The sequence below is a fragment of the Myxine glutinosa genome, chromosome 2, assembly GCF_964187855.1.
Source record: "Myxine glutinosa chromosome 2, kmMyxGlut1.1, whole genome shotgun sequence".
Lineage (NCBI taxonomy): Eukaryota > Metazoa > Chordata > Myxini > Myxiniformes > Myxinidae > Myxine > Myxine glutinosa.
Window position 1 is genome coordinate 260,153,955 of NC_136262.1, and position 19,493 is coordinate 260,173,447.

The window sequence follows — 19,493 nt, forward strand, 5'->3', positions numbered from 1 at the left end:
GAATAAATTTAGTAGTATTTTCAACCTTTTTTTTGACTTCTTCTTCTTCTTCACAACCGTGTCGCTTTTGTCTTTTCCATATTGAATATCTGTGGCGCGATCCGGCCAACGTTCGGGAATCGGGTTAGTCGGGGTAACTGTTAGGCCGCGGTGCCATCCGCTCGGCAAACCAACATCCTTATCCGCGGGCCGTAACAATATATATCCAAATATATGTGCAGTTCTCCAGCTTTCAATGAGCGCAAGTAATGACGTCACTGCCATGTACATATATGTATTTGTATATATGTATGTGTATGTATGTATATATATATATATATATATATATATATATATATATATATATATATATATATATATATATATATATATATATATATATGTATGTATGTATATATATATATATATATATATATATACATACATACATACATATATATATATATATATATATATATATATATATATATATATACGTATATATATACATATACAGACTTGGCATTTAATATGGAATATTTTTTTTTTCTTGACGGGTTTACTTTCTTAACTCAGTATATCAATCTGGTGAGTTTCTTTTCCACTTTGGTGATTTATTTCTTAAAAGAACCATGTCACTGATTGTCTGTCGCAGCAAGAAGTCAACAACAACATTATATCACAGGTGGCGTGGCAAAATGTACGGACAGGTGCATTTGATGATTGGCTTCACAGTCGGGTATATAAGGGTTGTTGCGTTCTGTATTAGTGGAAAACAACTGCTGCATGTCTACAAAAGTTATTGCCGCTTCCTCTGGAGATGGTCCGTCAACTCGACAATGCTGTTTGTCATGGAGTGGTGGCTTTACGAAATTACGGCATGAAACAGCATGCTATTGCTCGGCAGTATGGCATCACTCAAGGTCAGGTGTCAAAGATCCTGAAACGAAATGCTCAGAGGGGTGTCCCTCCTCCAATACCGAGGCCAGGGCGTCCCCGCAGAACCACAAGGAGGGATGATCGCCAGCTGCACTGGTTAGTCCGCAATGGCCATACCAAGTCAGCTAATCGGCTTAGGGCTGAGTGGCAGCAACTGACAAATGTGCCTGTATCCAGAAGGCTAGTCAACCAACGACTGGTTCAAGCTGGCTATTGTGCCAGGTGTCCCCTGAGAAAGCCACGCCTGACCAGAAACCACAGCCAGCGCCGATTGCAGTGGGCCAGAGAGCACCGTCAATGGCAGGCAGGACACTGGAATCACGTGATCTTCAGTGACGAGTCTAGATTTCTGGTCTATCATCAAGATTGCCGCGTCCGAGTGCGCAGACAAGTTCATGAAGCCTACAACAAAGATTGTATAGTGCCAAGAGTCCAAGCTGGAGGTGGTGGGGTGACCGTTTGGGCTGCTTTTCATGCAGGGGGCAAAACTGACCTGGTTGTTCTGAATGGAAACCTGAACCAGTTCAAGTACAGGGCCATTCTGGAAGAAACATTGCTTCCATTTGCTCGTGCAGCCTTTCGAGGAAACTTTGTCTTCCAAGATGACAATGCACGGCCTCATCGTGCTCGCATGATCCAACACTTTCTTGCTGACCGTGGTGTAGAGCATATGGAGTGGCCTGCCATGTCCCCGGATATGAATCCGATAGAGAACTTGTGGGCAGAATTAACGCGTCAAATCGACAACTTGGACCAGCAGCCGACCTCTGTGCGTGAATTGCAGCAGGCTATTTTCACTGCATGGCAAGCGATTCCTGTCCAAACTTTGGCAAATCCCGTGAACAGCATGCCTCAACGTGTACGTGCTCTCCTGAATGCTCGTGGGGGTTACACGAAGTGCTGAACTGTAATTTTACTGTCCGTAATCCCAGTCGTAATTTAACTTTTGTTTTTGTTAAAAAAAAATGTGGCTAATGTGCAAAATAAAGAGATACTTCTGGAAAACGTACAGAGGTTTAACACAGTACTGTCCATGAATTGAGTTCGATATGAGTTTACATCACTTTCAAGGATCAATTTATTTGTTTCGAAAGGTCAAATGTGGTTTTTGTTTCTTTTAAAGGTCACATTAACAAAATCTAGAATAATTTCAACATAATTCCAATGAACTTTTGGGTCTAAGTCATCTTGAAAAGTAAGTTCACCCCCGCAAAAAAAATATTCCATATTAAATGCCAAGTCTGTATATAGGTTTTTTGTATATATATATATATATATATATATATATATATATATATATATATATATATATATATATATATATATATATATATATATATATATATATATATATATATATATATATATATATATGTTTGTGTGTGTACTGTATATGAGATTGTGTGTGTGTGTGTGTGTTGACTCCTCCCATGTTCTACCCAAAGAAAGCTGAATATTAATCTCATATACAGTATAATATATATGTTTGTGACCAATGTCGAGAGACCTCGCCACATGCTTTGTGGAAAAACCGCTTTTCCTTCCCGTGCGCGTGACTGTGTAAGAGGAAGTGCCGTTACGTTCGTCTCCACCAAGTGACAATTATCGATCCTCTGAGCAAGTCCGGCTGCTGCGGCCATCGAGACGGGGGCGAGGTGAGTCCGCTCGGCATTTCTTTACTCGTACCTGTGGGAACCCTGAACGCGCGTCTACCTGTCTGCGGCCTGGGAAGCGCATATTACCTCGAGGAACTATTAACCCTCTTCCTTATTAACGGCTCTTCCTCTTCCCAAGGCTTCCCAGGAACTGGGATTTAGTCCCTCGCCAACATTGGGTTGCTTTTCATGGCCTTTGCTCCGCAATCTGGGTTTCCTCCAGGGCAATGGGGAAATGGTAGAGGGGGCACACCCGAAGGTCCAACGAGACCGGAACTTGTGGACCCAGATCATTAACGATTCATTAATAATTAAGTGGAATCGGATCCCACAACAAGCTGCAATTAATGGGGCAAAGACGCATTAGTCATACTCATATCAGTAGTGGTGGTGGTGGTGGAAAATGTACTTCTCGAAGATCACTGAACAAACTGTATGCTGCTAATATAATTCCTCCAGACAAGTATTAAATATTAAGAAAGTAAGACTCGGTAACATATTTACACAAATTACATGTTATTGACATGAAATTGGTTGCGAACTTGTGCTGCTTCATTCAAGTTGAGCATCTACCCCAGTGGGCCTTGAGAGATACTGGTGTGCGTTAGGTGTGCACACACAGGTTATGGTTATGAAGTTTCCTGTGAATACTTTTCCTGTACTTTCATGTGGAAATGTGATATCAATGTATAATGTTATAACTACAATGTGAGTCTTAATTCGTACTGAAACTAATCATGGATGCATGGGTCTGCACTGTATTAGGTGCATGATCTCTGCACCCGGATGTGGTATTTAATTCCACTGTTGGGCCACCTATGTCAGTGTTTCCAGCTAATTTTAAAAAGGTAACAACAACATAGTCAGAATACCAGGTATATACTGTGTTTTTATTAAAATGGCAAGTTTACAGAGTTATCTTTGGTTCACCTTGGGTAAGTGCTGCAGCAGGAGGTAACCTTGCGGAACCTCATGCCCCCTGTGCAGTACATCTGCCATGAGTGTTGGTGGAGAGGAGCTGCTGCAGGCCCTGTTGGTGAAGAGGTCTCAGCAGAGAAATTTCACGTCTCCGTGTAACTACAAGGAGCGCGTGTTCGTGCTCACCAGGGCACGGCTTTGCTACTACGAAGGGTCATTGGAGGTGAGCACGCATAGCAAGGATGTGCAGGTGAGCTCGGCTTCTGACCGCATGGCGCAAGTTGTGCCAAGAGCTCCTGGTGTTTGAATTTTTTGGATTAAGAGGTTTAGGAGGTTTCGTAATGTTTGGTTCCTGAACTACAGAAGGGCAGCAGGTTCAACGGATCAATGGGGAACAGAGAGCCAAAAAGGAGTGGGTGAGTGGTAGAAAGGAAATGGGCGGGTTGGGGTTGGGGTCAGCGAGAGTAGAAGAGACAGGTATGGGTATGGGATTATGAGGTGACGATGGGCAGCACTCTTCAAGGGAATTGGAGGGAAAGGCAGGAGATATCACATACAGGAAGTCAGTTCCACACATGAAAGAATGGAGGGATGAAGTGAATGGAGGTGAGCATTCAGCTTGGAATTCGGGAAGGTAACCAGGTGTGGCATTCAGGTATAAGGCATGCTACCTTTGTGGGCTTGGAGGGGAAAGAGGGATGGGATGGTGGGAGGAGTGAGGCCAGAAGTGAAGGAATGGAAAAGTGAAAGACTCAACAGAAACTAAAGACTTAGCCCTCTGCTCCAAGATGGCAGTAACAACACAGAAAGCTATGGATTCAGTTTCCACCAGGGGAGCAAGATGGGAAGTAGCTGCATTCTCCGAAATTGAGGACCCATTGTCCAAGATACTTTGGATGAAGATCATATACACTGTAATGAGCTATGAGTGACTCAGGATGGGTTTACCTCTGCGGGGAATATCGACGCATCATCCTGATGTTGAGGCCAATTCCGCAATCCGATGTGTCCAAGATAGGTTGTTGACAAATTGTGAGAGTTAGGAGGTTTAGGGAATGCAGCTTTTCCAGGGATTGGCTCGGTGCTCGGAGCGAGCGGGACCTCGTGCGCGGCACACGGGCTGCGAGCGAGGCGTGCCGCTGAGCAGACGAGGCCGGGGCCTACCTGGCGGCATGCGCTCGGGGCCTAGCAGAGCGCGCGAGCAAGGCGGACAGAGGTTTCTTCGCGCCACTGGAGCCTAGATTATTCCGGATGACACACTGCAGACTACTGACAGATAAGGCCGCACCCTACATTTCACAAGTACACGATGATTTATTTTATTAATTCATTTTCCTTTGTCTCTTATCCGAAGTGTGAGTGGGGACGTCCCGATTAGCACATTTTACCAGCGCATATTTTCCTGTCCCGCTATTCATTGTAAAATAAACCCTTGTATTATTTTCTTTTCCCTTCCAAATCTTGCGTTTGTTTGAGTTAATCCCCTGCAGGATTGGAGCTGCAGTCAGATCGCTACAGGTACGCGCTTGCCGCCTCTTCTTCATTCTTCCTCCCGTGCTTTTATAGCCGAATCCGTGTTTGATCGTCGCCTCCATTAAAGCCGTTTGGTCATCCGCGAGCCCCGGTAATCACCGAAGGGATTGCGCGACAATACTTTCTGAATGCACTGTATCTTCTCCACACTAGAGTACATTTGCAAACTTGCTTCTAAGCATAACAACTCACCAGTTGTCACTTTCGACCAGCCACTCTTTTGGAAAGCTTCCGAGATAATACATGAGGTTCCAAACAATAGCCCAGTTAGAGATGTTGTGCTGTTACTTGGGACCTTCCATACCTTCATGAATCTGTTGGGGACCATAAGAGTACTGATGAATTGGAGTGGCCTGAAAGACGTCTTGGAGACGATTTATGGTGAAAACGCTGTGGTGCACATGATGAATGGAAAAGCTGTGCAGCGCGCATTTCGGGGACACCTCCTTGTTTGTCAGTGTCTGATGCACCAGATCGCAGCTAAATTCATTGCAGATGAGCCAGGATTTGAGATCCGCATGCAAGAACTTGGCAGACAATATACTATGTTAGATACGAGTGAAATATACTTGGGAACATTACTCAAAAGTGATTGTATCAAACGGATTTCCCATACACTAATTTCCAAAAAGTCTGAATGATTGTCGAGGCCGATCACACAGGGTCGTGGCAAATGCACCCTGACGCTCTATCTGACTGCTTACTGATATTTGCTGCTGCTGGACATCCCACTATCTAAAGTCTGCTTATCTTTACCTGCAGAAGATGCAGGCGTTAGAAACTGAAAACTCTGCAGTATTTTCGAAATTCAGAAATGGATTCCATGTGATCCGACGCACCGACCAATACTGGGCTGGCCTTGGATTAGACTTGGTGATCGAACAGACCCTGATGCGGTCCTTTAAAAGTACAGGGGGCCTGACAAGAGGAAGTGGAATGACTGAACATCAACGAGCTGTTTGGACAATGTCTTCTCCTGTATCCTCCGCCTAAAACTACGTCATGTAGGAATTCTGTCGAACCTTATATACAACGAGCGAACAGCACAAAGAGGCATCTTCGTCACAAATAGACAGGGACAAGATGGACTTGGCCAAAATTGCCACAAAGCTTGAACAGCATTCTACATTCTCGGATGAGGTGACCCTTTGCAACATCATCACAGGGATAAATGCTGATGAGGATGTCAATGTGCAGGACCTTTTCATTGTTGGCAGAAACACAGTGAAGAAAATGGAAGGACAATCTGTCTTCTCATATTGGCACAAACGATACACTGCAGTGAGGGCACTAGCATCAGCCCGAGCCGTCAGTCACCAAGGATCGAACCATTGATGCAGCACTGTTATTTCAGAGGTTCCTTGTAGTATCTCAGTCGGTAAATCTGAGGAATCCACTTTGCAGACCTGGATATTAAATTTGACCACCCCCACTTCCCACACACACTCCAGGTTTTCCACCTTTTTAAACTCAACTGGACTATGTCCAGCTGAGTTTTTGTCGACACCCAGTGTCCGTCTCCTGTCGTCCGTCTGTCTGTCTGTCTGTCTGTCGTCTGTAAACAATTCGACGTCTACGCTCTAAAAGTCACAAATATTGATTAAATTTAATGAAACTTGTTATGCAGCATCTTTAAGACAGAAACTAGTTTGGAATTGCATTTGGGCATTGCATGCCCCAAAATGGGCGCGGCAGGGCGGCCATATTGAAAAATCAATTTTTGTCAATCTGGTACTTCCTAATGTAGCTCGAAGGCTGAAACTTGGTGTGTAGACAGTAAGTAACAAACCTCAACACATATATTATGGGTTTTGACGATGTCTGAAAAATGACCTCGTCATGACCTATGACATGACGTGACCCATAAACATCAGTTTGGACGACGTCCAAGCTCTAAAAGTCACAAATACTGATCAAATTTGATGAAACTTGTGCCTTTTGCCACTTAAAGATATTTGAAAATTTTCATTTTTCTGGTTTCCATGGAAACAAGTTGAACATAGTTCTGAATGGGGAGCATTACACTGAACACAGTAAAAACAACACTGAATCACAGTAATGCACTTTTTGATAAAATGTCTTGATTGAAAATATGCAAAACTATATATGTACATGTTGCTTGATATATGAACATTACATTGGTATACATTACATAGCATTATATTATGCATGGTTACCATGGTAACCAGATGCATACAAATGATGAATTACCACTTTACAGCTTATATCTTCTCTATGACAAGTCCATTTACGTTCAAACTTGGTACATCTATCTATAATTCCACTAATCTCTGTGTGTATGTTTGTTTGTATGTTTGTATGTTTGTCTGTGACCGCTGTTTCTCGACAACTACCGGTCCGATATACTTGAAACTTGCCAGGTATATTGCTGGGGACCCGAGGATGTGCCTTTTCAAGGTTTTAAATTAATCGCAGAAGTAGTTACCGAGCTATGTCCAAAAAACGATTCAACCAATCAGAGAGCAGCGAGCTATCACGTGTGCCGAACGTGGCGAACAGACTCTGCCTCGGATGGCACATTTGAGAGCGTATTCATTTATTTCCCGTCGGCAAACTATGTTGCCGTTAAACTATGTTTTAAAACTAATTAAAACTAATTTGCGATTCATCGTAACTGCGATTCGTAACTGCCGTTCGCTTTGGCTTTGCGAATGGACCAAACCATTTCATGTAAATAGAGGGGGGGGATTGTCACCGTACTCGCAAGCCGTTCGCTTTGGACCAAACCATTTCATGTAAATAGAGGGGGGGGATATAATTTTAGATATAGATATAGTACGGGCATGCCCTAGTATATACAATACTAGGAAACAAACATTTTAATTGATGCATTTGTATATTTGTAAAAAAAATTTTTTTTTTGCCTTCAATGGTATAATGCCCCCTTAAGGGAAATAGATATTACTATTCTCAAAAGGTAAAAAGTTAATGCTTTAAATGAAACCGGAACCGGACGACGAAGAAGAGGAAGAAAAGGCGGAGCGAGTGAGTCGGAGAAGAAGCCTAGCTGCTTCGAGGTCTGGAGCGAACGATTGGTGAACGAGAGTCATGAGTGAACTTTGGGTTTCTCAGGAAAGGGATTCCTGCGACAGAGTTGTTATCACTGTGACAGATCAACCTACGTGTCAGATTTTGCGGTTGATTCCGAGGAGAATCATCGTAGTGCCATTACGCCTCGAGAACGGACCGTCGGCCATTTTGACTCGCGCGCTTTGCGCTTCGCTCAAGGTTTTTCACTTCGCTTTAACCATTGTCACCACATTCAGACGTTAATCTGGTGTCCGTGTGCAACGTGGCTTTTGAGTGGGAAATCTGCGGTTCGCCGGTTGGGAGCCGTGGTGTGTCCATACCCGAGGGTGTGATTTCCCAGTCGCCTTGATGGCACCTCTGCGCAGCTTTGGCCGCGTGACTGTGACTGTCATCCAAACAGGATTCTGATCTTGATTAGACATCGTTCTGATGATCGCTGGAGCGGATCGACTTTGGCTTGATGCCGGAATAGAGACATTGGGGAATGTTCTTCTTTTCGCTCACTTGGAGCACAGTGAGTTATATTGTACGAACCTGATGGTACCATCATATGAAATATATATTGGTTGCACAATTGATTACTATTGTTGTTGTTCTGTTATTCTTGTGTGATCTTAATACAACACTTGTTTGTTGGTAACAATTGGTGTGGTTTCACCATTGATCTTCGACATACAGAATAACACATCTTTCTGCCGTGACTCCTCTCGGGGCTCGGAGGTACACCGTAACCGGGGTCTGGGGAGGAGCACGTAACAATATATAAACATAAGTTCAAAACAAACCTGGTCACAAGTGTGCGGCACTGACCGGGTCCTCAGTCGAGGTCCTTGGCATCATCCAGTTTCGGGCCTTCAACCTCGATACGGTCAGCTAAGGTGGGCCAGCAGGGGCACATACACATCCACATGCAGCAACTACACCTGGATGCGTACATACCCCCACCCCCAGCCAGTGCGAAGGCAGACTACAACAACAACACCTCCACATCCAGAATCCACAGCACCAAACAAACATGGTGGAACACTCAAACACCCACCTTTATACCCTTCACCACTCACCAACAAAACACACCAGATCATTCATACACACACATACACACCCATACACACCCATACACACACATACATACACACACACACACACACACACACACACACACATACGTACACACATACATACACACACAACTTCAACCAACCACCTACCCTTACAACATACACCACTCAACATACATAAACACACACTCATGCAAAAATTAGTTCCTGCAAAAACACACACCCTCACCCACTCACTCATATACACAACATAAGAAATAATAATCGTAACAAAAAAAAATAAAAAACAAAAAACACACACAACCAACCTGCACCGTTCGACGTGCCTCCATAAACTTCCTCCATATCCAAAATGAGCCTTTCAAGGCAGCCTGGGCCACCTTGTCACACATCCTCCTTCTTTCTGTCCCACACACTCCCAGCCGAGCAAGAAATCCAGAAAAGGAATTGCCAATATACCCTCTACACCCCACCTCAAATAGCTGACACGAAACTCGCCAACCCTTCTCCCGGCACTCTGCCTCCAGCTCACTGTACTTTCCTCTCTTCCTCTCGTGCACCTCCTCCATATTATCTTCCCAAGGTACCGACAATTCCCCTAAGATGACCTGTCTTGTTCCACCTGACCAAATGACAATGTCAGGCCGCAACCTTGTCACACAGATCTCCTCTGGGAATACCAATTGTGGCTTCAGGTCCACCACCACCTGCCAATCACAAGCATTTGACAGCCCTCTTGCTTTCCACATCCTCCTCTTTCCACCTCTTACCACTTGGCCCTCTTTGACAAACCACACCTCTCCCCCATCAGTCTCCTTCTCCACTCTTCTTTCTCTCGACCTCAGCACCTCTTGTTGCACCATCTGCACCACCACCGCCATCTTGCACATCTGCATGCCAGCACCTGATCATGTCGCCACCTGTATTGTCCTGCTGCCAATGCTACTGAACATGCACTCAGTGCATGCTGCACCGTTCCCACACCTCCACACAAATAACATCTCTCCTCCTACAACAACCCCCACAATCTCGAGTTTACTGGTGACGGAAGCACATCATACGTTGCCCGCAACAGGAAATGCTCCATCCACCCCAAGCCATGCTTCCCATGCTGTACCATCCCCATGACCTCCTCCTGTTGCAACCGCTCCTCCATCTCGTCCACCTCTGCTCTTGCAATCCACTTCCGACTTCCCTTCTTCTCTGGGAGAGCATTCTTCACCACTGCATCACTTCAATCCCGCAACATCATGAACTCCCACACCCTCACCACCTTAAACTCCTCGGTTAATGATGTCAAGGGAAACTGGAGTTTTCCACCCTGACCATAAAAGGCAATGTTCGTCAAACAGCGTGGCACTCTCAACCACCTCCTCATAAACCCGCTCACCACAACCTCCATCCTCTTTACATGCCCAATCGCAATATCATGCATCATCAATGGCCACAACACTCTTCTATATATGATATTGTGGCGGACACAAAAGCCCACTGGCGTGGTGACATCATTCCACGCACCAAGTGGGCGGTGGCCACGTCCGAGGGGTAGGCGTGGCCTCAAGATACACCGGGCGCCCAGCCCGGAGCGGTACAGTGTTACAGTGTAGTCTTACAATAAAGACGTTTATATGTTACCGCTTGTCCGCTTCCTCCTTGCTCACAAGCAGCGCGCGTAACGCCGCGCTTTACTGGTGACCCTCGACGTTGGATCTGCCGTAGCGATCCTTCCGAACACGACGCCATTGCAATGGCCAACGACAAGTCAATGGCGATTAAACTTCCCGAATTTTGGGAGGCCCAGGCCGAGGTCTGGTTCGTTCAAGCCGAAGCCCAATTTCAGCTTCGGCGCCTCACCAACGACGACCTGCGCTACTGCCATGTCGTCGCCTCCCTCGGGCCCGGCACGGCCGCTCGAGTTGTGTCCGTCCTTCGCCACCCACCGGACGGCCACAAGTACGAGGCACTCAAGCGGCTACTCCTAGCCACGTTCAGCCTCACGGACGACGCACGGGCCGACCGCCTCCTGGATCTCCCCGAGCTCGGTGAGACGTGCCCGTCGGTCCGAATGGACCATATGCTGTCACTGTTGGGCGACGAAGCCCCCGGTTCGCTATTCCGGGCGCTTTTCCGTCGCCAACTTCCAGCGCAGGTTCGCCTCGCGTTGGCCGGGACCGGGCTAACGGAACCCCGAGCATTGGCGGCCGAGGCGGACAAGTACTTCGCCGCTTCGGACACACGGGCGAGCGTTGGCGTGGCCGTCACGGCCTTCGACGCTGCTGTTCCACAGCATCATCTTCTACAGCACGCTGAGTTTCAGCAGCATGCTGATACGCACCTCGTGAACGCCGCCACGCCCCGCCCACCGCCGCGGCGAAAACCGCCACCGCGGGGAAACCCGTCGACTCCACCGGCCTGGCGGAGCCAGCCGCGCTCCTCCAGCTCCACCACCTGGTGCTGGTTCCACGCCAAGTTCGGCCACGAAGCTCGGCGGTGTCATCCGCCGTGCTCCTTCAACGGGTCGGGAAACGCCCGGGCCGGCGCTCAATTGTGGCGATGAGCGCCGGCCGTTCGAGCAGCCTGCTGTTCATAACGGACACCTTCTCCGGGCGCCGTTACCTGTGCGACATGGGAGCACAGGTGAGTGTCATTCCCGCCGGCACGTCAGACAAGCACGCCGCGGGTGGGGGCCCCGCGCTGCTTGCCGCGAACGGGACGCCCATCCGTACGTACGGAAAACGCTGCCTCTCTCTGCGGTTTGGAGGGCAGGTTTTCCGATGGACGTTCGTCACCACCGACGTGCCCATGGCACTGCTTGGCGCGGACTTCCTGTGCGCTAATGGGCTCCTGGTCGACGTCAAGCGCAGACGGCTTGTCCAGGCCGAGACGTTCAGCTCGCTCGCATGTGCGTTGCCCAGCTCAACGAGCGGCTTGCCAAGCGGCTTGCCGAACGATTCGGTTCCGGCTACGTTGGTCTGTACGCTTCCGGCAGCGGACGCATTCACCCGCCTCCTCGCCGGCTTCCCGGCCCTCACGCGGCCCACCTTCTCGGCGGGGGCCGTCAAACACGGGGTGGCCCATCACATCCCCACCGTCGGGCCACCGGTCTACGCCCGGGCACGCCGCCTCGAGCCGACGAAGCTGGCGGTGGCAAAAGCGGAGTTCGCTACCCTGGAGCGACTCGGCATCGTTCGGCGCTCAGAGAGCACTTGGGCGTCGCCGCTGCACATCGTGCCGAAGCCCGGCGGGGGATGGCGACCGTGCGGGGACTATCGCCGTCTCAATGACGCCACGACTCCCGACCGCTACCCCGTCCCCCACATTCAGGACTTTTCCGCCCGTTTGGCGGGCAGGTCCTTCTTCTCGAAGGTGGACCTCATACGCGGCTACCATCAGGTCCCCGTCAGGCCGGAGGACGTCCCGAAGACGGCGGTCATCACGCCATTCGGACTCTTCGAGTTCCTGCGCATGCCCTTCGGTCTGAAGAATGCGGCTCAGGCGTTCCAGCGACTGATGGACAGCGTCCTGCGCGACTTGGATTTTGTCTACGTCTACCTGGACGATATCCTCGTCGCCAGCGCGTCCCGCGAAGAGCACCTACGCCACCTCCGCACGCTCTTCGAACGCCTGGGCCAGCATGGCCTGATTGTGAACCCCGCAAAGTGCCGGTTCGGCGCCGCCACAATCGATTTTCTGGGGCACCGTGTCACCAGGCACGGAGCCGTCCCCCTGCCGGCCAAGGTGGAGGCGGTGAAGGGGTTTCCGCGCCCCCGCACGATCAGAGGGCTGCAGGAGTTCCTGGGCATGGTGAACTTTTACCATCGGTTCCTGCCCCGTATCGCCCAGCTCCTGCGCCCCCTGCACGAAGCTCTCCGAGGTAAGCCGGGCAAAGGCGACGTTACCTGGACCGAGCAGATGGACACGGCGTTCACGGGCGCGAAGCTCGCCTTGGCTAACGCCACCATGCTCGCGCACCCGGCGCCCGATGCACCGATCGCCCTCACCACCGATGCCTCGGACTACGCGGTGGGCGCGGTGCACGAGCAATGGGTGCGTGGAGCTTGGCAACCGCTGGCGTTCTTTAGCCGGCAGCTTCGCCCGCCCGAACGCCGTTACAGTACCTTCGACCGCGAGTTGCTCGGACTTCACTTGGCGGTCAGGCACTTCCGCCATCTGCTCGAGGGCCGGGCGTTCACTGCCTTCGTCGACCACAAGCCGCTGATCTTCGCGATGGGCAAGGTCACCGAGCCGTGGTCGGCCCGGCAGCAGCGTCACCTCTCGGCCGTGTCCGAGTACACGACGGACATCCAGCACGTCGCGGGGAAGGACAACCCGGTGGCGGATTGCCTTTCCCGGGCCGTCGCCCACGCAGTCCACCTCGGCATCGACTATGCCCAGATGGCAGCGGACCAGGCCGCTGACCCCGACGTCCAGGCCTTGCGGACCGCCGTCACGGGCCTCCGCGTCACCGAGGTGCCGTTCGACGGCGCGGGCGCGGCCCTCTTGTGCGACGTCTCCCTCGGGCGTCCTCGCCCCATTGTGCCCGCGGGCTGGCAGCGCCAGGTGTTTGACGCCATCCACGGCCTGTCCCACCCGGGCGCGAGGGCCTCCCAAAGGCTGATCGCCGACAAGTTCGTCTGGCATGGCCTCCGGAAGGCCGTCCGCGGCTGGGCCAGGACATGCCTCGCGTGCCAGCGCGCCAAGGTGCACCGGCACACCCAGGCCCCGTTGGCCCCGTTCACGGTGCCGGAACGCCGGTTTGACCACGTCCACGTGGACCTGGTGGGACCTCTGCCCCCCTCGCGGGGTTTCACCCACGTCCTCACCATGGTGGACCACACCACCCGGTGGCCGGAGGCCGTGCCCTTGGCGTCGACAACGGCGGCCGATGTCGCGCAGGCTTTCATCGCCACCTGGGTCGCCCGGTTCGGCGCCCCCTCAGACATCTCATCCGACCGCGGCCCCCAGTTCACCTCGGAGCTCTGGGGGGCGGTTGCGCAGGGGCTCGGGGTCCGGCTGCACCGAACCACGGCCTACCACCCCCAGGCTAACGGCCTGTGTGAGCGATTTCACCGCTCATTGAAGGCCGCGCTCCGGGCCACCCTCCGCGACAGCGGCTGGGTCGACAGGCTCCCCTGGGTCCTGCTGGGCCTCCGGACGGCGCCCAAGGAGGACCTGCGCGCATCCGCGGCGGAGTTGGTCTTCGGGCAACCGCTGCGGATGCCGGGCGAGTTCCTCCCCGACTCCACGGCACCATGGTCCGCGGCACAGCAGCGCTCCGCTCTGCAAGAGACCGCCCAGAGGTTCGCCCCGGTGCCAACGGCATGCCACGGGCACCCACCGACGCACGTCGCCCCGGAGCTTCGCACGGCGGAGTACGTCTTCGTCCGCCACGATGCCCATCGGACACCACTGCGGCCCCCGTACGACGGGCCTTTCCGCGTGCTGGAGACCGGGGCGAAGCACTTCACCCTGGACATCGGCGGTACTCCTGACCGCGTTTCGGTAGACCGCCTCAAGCCGGCCCACCTCGATGTGGACCATCCACCGCCAGTGGCCCGACCCCCACGTCGGGGCCGCCCTCCTGCGGGCGGACCCCCGGCACCGCCCAGCCCCGCCGCCACGCCGCCCCCCGGTCCTGCACCCATCCCAGGAGCAGCCAGGGGCATCCCACCTGGCATCCCTGCACCCCGGACGCCGCCGATCGCCAGGGGGCGCTTCGGCCGGGTCATTCGTCTGCCCCGCAAACTGGCCCTCCAGGTGCGCGGGAATTCTGGGGGGGCGCGTGTGGCGGACACAAAAGCCCACTGGCGTGGTGACATCATTCCACGCACCAAGTGGGCGGTGGCCACGTCCGAGGGGTAGGCGTGGCCTCAAGATACACCGGGCGCCCAGCCCGGAGCGGTACAGTGTTACAGTGTAGTCTTACAATAAAGACGTTTATATGTTACCGCTTGTCCGCTTCCTCCTTGCTCACAAGCAGCGCGCGTAACGCCGCGCTTTAATATGATGATGTCTGTCAATATGATATATGATATCAATCATAATATATCATCATATATGATACAACACTCTTCATCAATACTCTTCTATATATAATATATATATATATAATATATATATTATATATATATATATATATATATATATATATATATATATATATATTATATATATACATATATATATATATATATATATATATATATATATATATATATATATATATATATACACACACATATACACTTTCGTTCGTCTTGGACTAGGGTGACGCTTTGGTCTCGAACTTTGGTCCACAGGAGATCGGGACAGCGCTCGTCACGCTGTTATGTCGTTGATTATATATATATATATATATGTATATATATATATATATATATATATATATATATATATATATATATATACACACAGTGCATTCAGAAACTCCGGGATTTCCGGTTCCTCGGGCGAGTGAAGTGAAGCTCTCCACGGCATCGAAGTTTAAGTGTTTTCCCATTCTTGTCTTTGTCAAATTTCCACTGGTTATTTTGCTGTGTACGTGTTATTGTGTGTTTCTGGTTGGTATTGGTTTGTAATTCGTACAAACTTGTGTGTAGTTAATCGTTTTCTGAGTCGTACCTCGTGCGCGGCCTGGTAACTTGGGGCTTCCCTCCCCCGTCAGTGTTTTGTCGGTTTGGGTTATTTCCTCCGCTGCATTGCTTGTTTCTTTTATTTTATTTTCTCCCCCTCACCTCACCTCCCGAGACAAATAATTCTATATTGATTCTTTCTCCCCTCCCGGACACGTTTGTTCGCTCTCCTCCTCGTCTCGGCTTGTGCCCCGCCCCCTGTATCTCGTTTCTCTCCCGCCTCTGCTCCTTCCTTCTCAAATCCACGTTCTCGCTTGGAGACTTTTCCCAGATTGTTTTTCATGGTTTTCATGGTTCTGTTTGGATATTGTTGGAATATGTTTAAACTGCAGCCGTGATGCTGACGACGCCCCCCCCCCCCCCCCCCAGAATTTCCATGTTTTAAACGTTTCCCAGTGTGTACCCTGGTCAGAATAGGTACACCGTATCCCTGCGTGTCGTAAGAGACGACTAAGAGGGTTGGCGTCAGGAAGGGCATCCGGCCATAAAAAACATTGCCTCAAAAAGAGAACCATGACAATTACAACTACATATTGGCAGGGTGCATCCCGAAGTGGAGATCGGTTTCTGAGGTTTGGGACATGGAATGTAGGGACAATGACAGGGAGATCAGGAGAAGTGGTGGAAGTATTGGTCAGAAGAAGAGTGGACATATGTTGTGTGCAAGAGACGAGATGGAAGGGAAGTGGTGTGAGAATGGTGAAGGGTAGGCAGGGACAGAAATACAAGTTTGTGTGGCAAGGGTGCCCGGAGGGCGTGAATGGTGTTGGTGTCCTGTTTTCTGAGGAGTTTGTAGACAGTGTGGTGAGTGTGACTAGAGTGAGTGATAGGTTGATGATGGTGAAAATGATGATTGGAAAGCTCTTGGTGAACGTCATCTCGGGATATGCTCCGCAGGTTGGTCGAAGCAATGAAGAGAAGGACAAGTTCTGGTGTGCGACAGAGAAGCTGATGGAAAACGTGAAAGATGAAGAGGTTGTTGTGGTGGGAGGAGACCTGAATGGACATGTGGGAAGGAGTATGGATGGTTTTGAGGGAGTTCATGGGGGTTACGGATATGGTGTGAGAAATGGAGAAGGTGAAAGGATTTTGGAGTTTGCTGATGGAGCTGATTTGTTGATTTGTAATACTCAGTTCCAGAAAGAGGATAATAAGCTTCTTACATACACGTCAGGTGGGTCGACGACAACCGTTGACTACCTGATGGTGCGGAGGCGAGATAGGGGGCACCTCCGGGACACAAAGGTGATCCCGGGGGAGGAGGCTGTTTCACAGCACCACTTGGTTGTCTGCGACATAAAAATGAAAGGTGCGAGGAGAGCTCGGCGGGTGAAGTACCAACCAAGAATGAAGGTGTGGAGGTTGAAAGAGGTGACAGTAAGGGAGGCATTAAAAGAGAGGCTGAGTAGGGTAGAGGATGATGTGGTTGAGCTTGAAAGTGGTTGGATGTCAATGAAAGCTAGTCTGTTGGGAGCCGTTGGTGAGGTATGTGGATGGACAAAAGGACCACCGAGGCACTCGGAAACATGGTGGTGGGATGATGAAGTTGGAAAGAGGATTGACGAGAGGAGGAAGAAGTTCAAGGAGTGGCAGAAGGCGGGGGGTACGGGAGCAGAAACAGCAGAGCATGAAAGTTGTAAGGCAGCCAGGAAGGCTGCGGGGAGGGAGGTGGCAAAGGCGCAGGAGGCATGTGGGAAAATGTTCGGAGAACGCTTGGATTCAGAGGAGGGTCAGAGAGCAGTATTCGGGATTGCAAAGCACATAGCGAGAGAGAGGTGTGACGTGATGGGGGTGAGTTGCTTGAAGGATGAAGTGGGACGGATCGTTGTCGACCCAGATGGAATTGAAGGAGAATGGAAAAGATATATGGAAATGCTGTTGAATACAGAGAATGAATGGGATGGCAACATAGAGAGTGACCCAGTTTTGGGACCGGCAGAGAAGATGGCTGAGAAGGAAGTTGAGGAAGCGATAACAGCAATGAAGAGTGGAAAAGCGGGAGGGCCGACGGGAGTTGTGGGAGATATGTTGAAGGCAGCGGGAAGTTGGGGTGTGAAGAGAATGACAGAGATCTGTAATCTGGTGGTGAGGGAGGGCCGCATTCCAGTGGATTGGGAACTGAGTACCCTCGTCCCTCTATACAAGTGGGGGGGTGACCCTCTGGAGTGTGGCTCGTGCCGAGCGATAAAGTTGTTGGAGCATGGAGTGAGGGTATTGGAAAGGGCGTTGGAGAGGAGGATAAGGAAGAGAGTGAAGATCGACGAGGTGCAGTTTGGATTTATGCCAGGAAGAGGGGCGACGGATGCGCTTTTCATTGTGAGGCAGTTGCAGGAGAGGTACATGGAGAAGAGGAAGAAGTTGTTTTTTGGGTTTGTTGATCTGGAGAAAGCATTCGATAGGGTTCCACGCAAAGTATTGACATGGGCATTGAGGAAGTTGGGAGTGGAGGAATGGTTGATCAGAGTGGTGGTGGCAATGTGCAAAGGAGCGCGCACAGCTGTAGGGACGAAGGACGGGAACGGTGGTGAGTTTGAGGTGAAGGTGGGAGTGCATCAGGGGTCGGTACTAAGTCCACTACTATTTGTGGCTGTGATGGAGGTGCTGGCTCAGAACGTAAAGGAGGGTTTACCGTGGGAGTTGTTGTATGCAGATGATCTGGTGTTGATTGCGGAAAGTATGGATGGATTGAAGGAAAAGATGAACAAGTGGAAGGAATGTATGGAGACAAAAGGTCTGAAGGTGAATATCGGAAAGACGAAGGTGATGGCAGGTGGTAAAGCATGTGGTGAGGTGGAGGGAGCTGGGAAGTGGCCGTGTGCTGTGTGCAGGAAGGGTGTCGGAGTGAACTCCATTCAATGTACAATGTGCGCTGAGTGGGTTCATCAAAAATGTAGTGGTCTGAGAGGGTCATTTACCAGTGTGGCAGCTACATTCAGATGTGGGGTGTGCACAGAGGGAGCTGCAGATGGAGGAAATGTTGAGTTGGATCTTGGAGACGGCGTGAAGCTGGAAGGTGTGAAAACATTTTGCTACCTCGGAGACATGCTGAATGGAGAAGGTGGATCAGACTCGGCAACGGTTGCTCGAGTGAGATGTGCATGGAAGAAGTTTCGGGAACTGAGTGGCGTGCTAATGAGGAGGAGAGTGTCGCTGAAGCTGAAGGGAAAGGTGTGTGCTGCATGTGTGAGAAGTGTTATGATTTATGGGAGCGAGACATGGGTAATGAACATAGAGCAGCAACGAAGGCTGGAAAGGGTGGAAATGCGAATGGTTCGATGGATGTGCGGAGTATCGTTGAGAGAGAGGAAGACAAATGATGAATTGCGAAAGATGATGGTAATATTGCCTGTGATTGATGCTGTGAAGAGGAACAGGCTGAGATGGTTTGGTCATGTGTTGAGGAAGGATGAAAGTGACTGGTTGAGAAGAGTGATGGAAATTGATGTAGAAGGAAGTAGAGGACGGGGAAGACCGAGAAAGACTTGGCTAAAGATGGTGGAAGAAGAAATGTGGGCAAGGGGGTTAACAAGGAGAGATGCAGAAAATAGGGCAAAATGGAGAAGATTGTCATGGGGACCGCAAGGCTAACCCCCGCTCTAGCAGGGAAAATGGCCTTAAAATGCATGTTGTTGTTGTTGTATTCAGAAAGTATTCAGACCCTTTCACTTTTTTCACATTTTGTTATGTTGCAGCCTTATGCTGAAATCGTTTAAATTCATTTTTTCCCT

At 50.2% G+C, this 19,493-nt stretch overlaps 1 protein-coding gene across 2 annotated transcripts in view; it reads left to right on the forward strand.

Moving 5' to 3' along the window:
• Positions 1-2,451: 2,451 nt before the first annotated feature.
• Positions 2,452-19,493, forward strand: part of LOC137420613 (tyrosine-protein kinase Tec) — an 80,978-nt gene continuing 63,936 nt past the window's right edge. Inside the window, exons 1-2 of one of the 2 annotated variants that reach the window (XM_068105824.2) lie at positions 2,452-2,573; positions 3,561-3,714. In XM_068105824.2, the coding sequence (XP_067961925.2) occupies positions 3,571-3,714 (144 nt within the window). In that variant the 5' untranslated portion in view covers positions 2,452-2,573; positions 3,561-3,570. The remainder of the gene's footprint in view (positions 2,574-3,560; positions 3,715-19,493) is intronic. The other variant, XM_068105823.2, reaches the window with a different exon arrangement.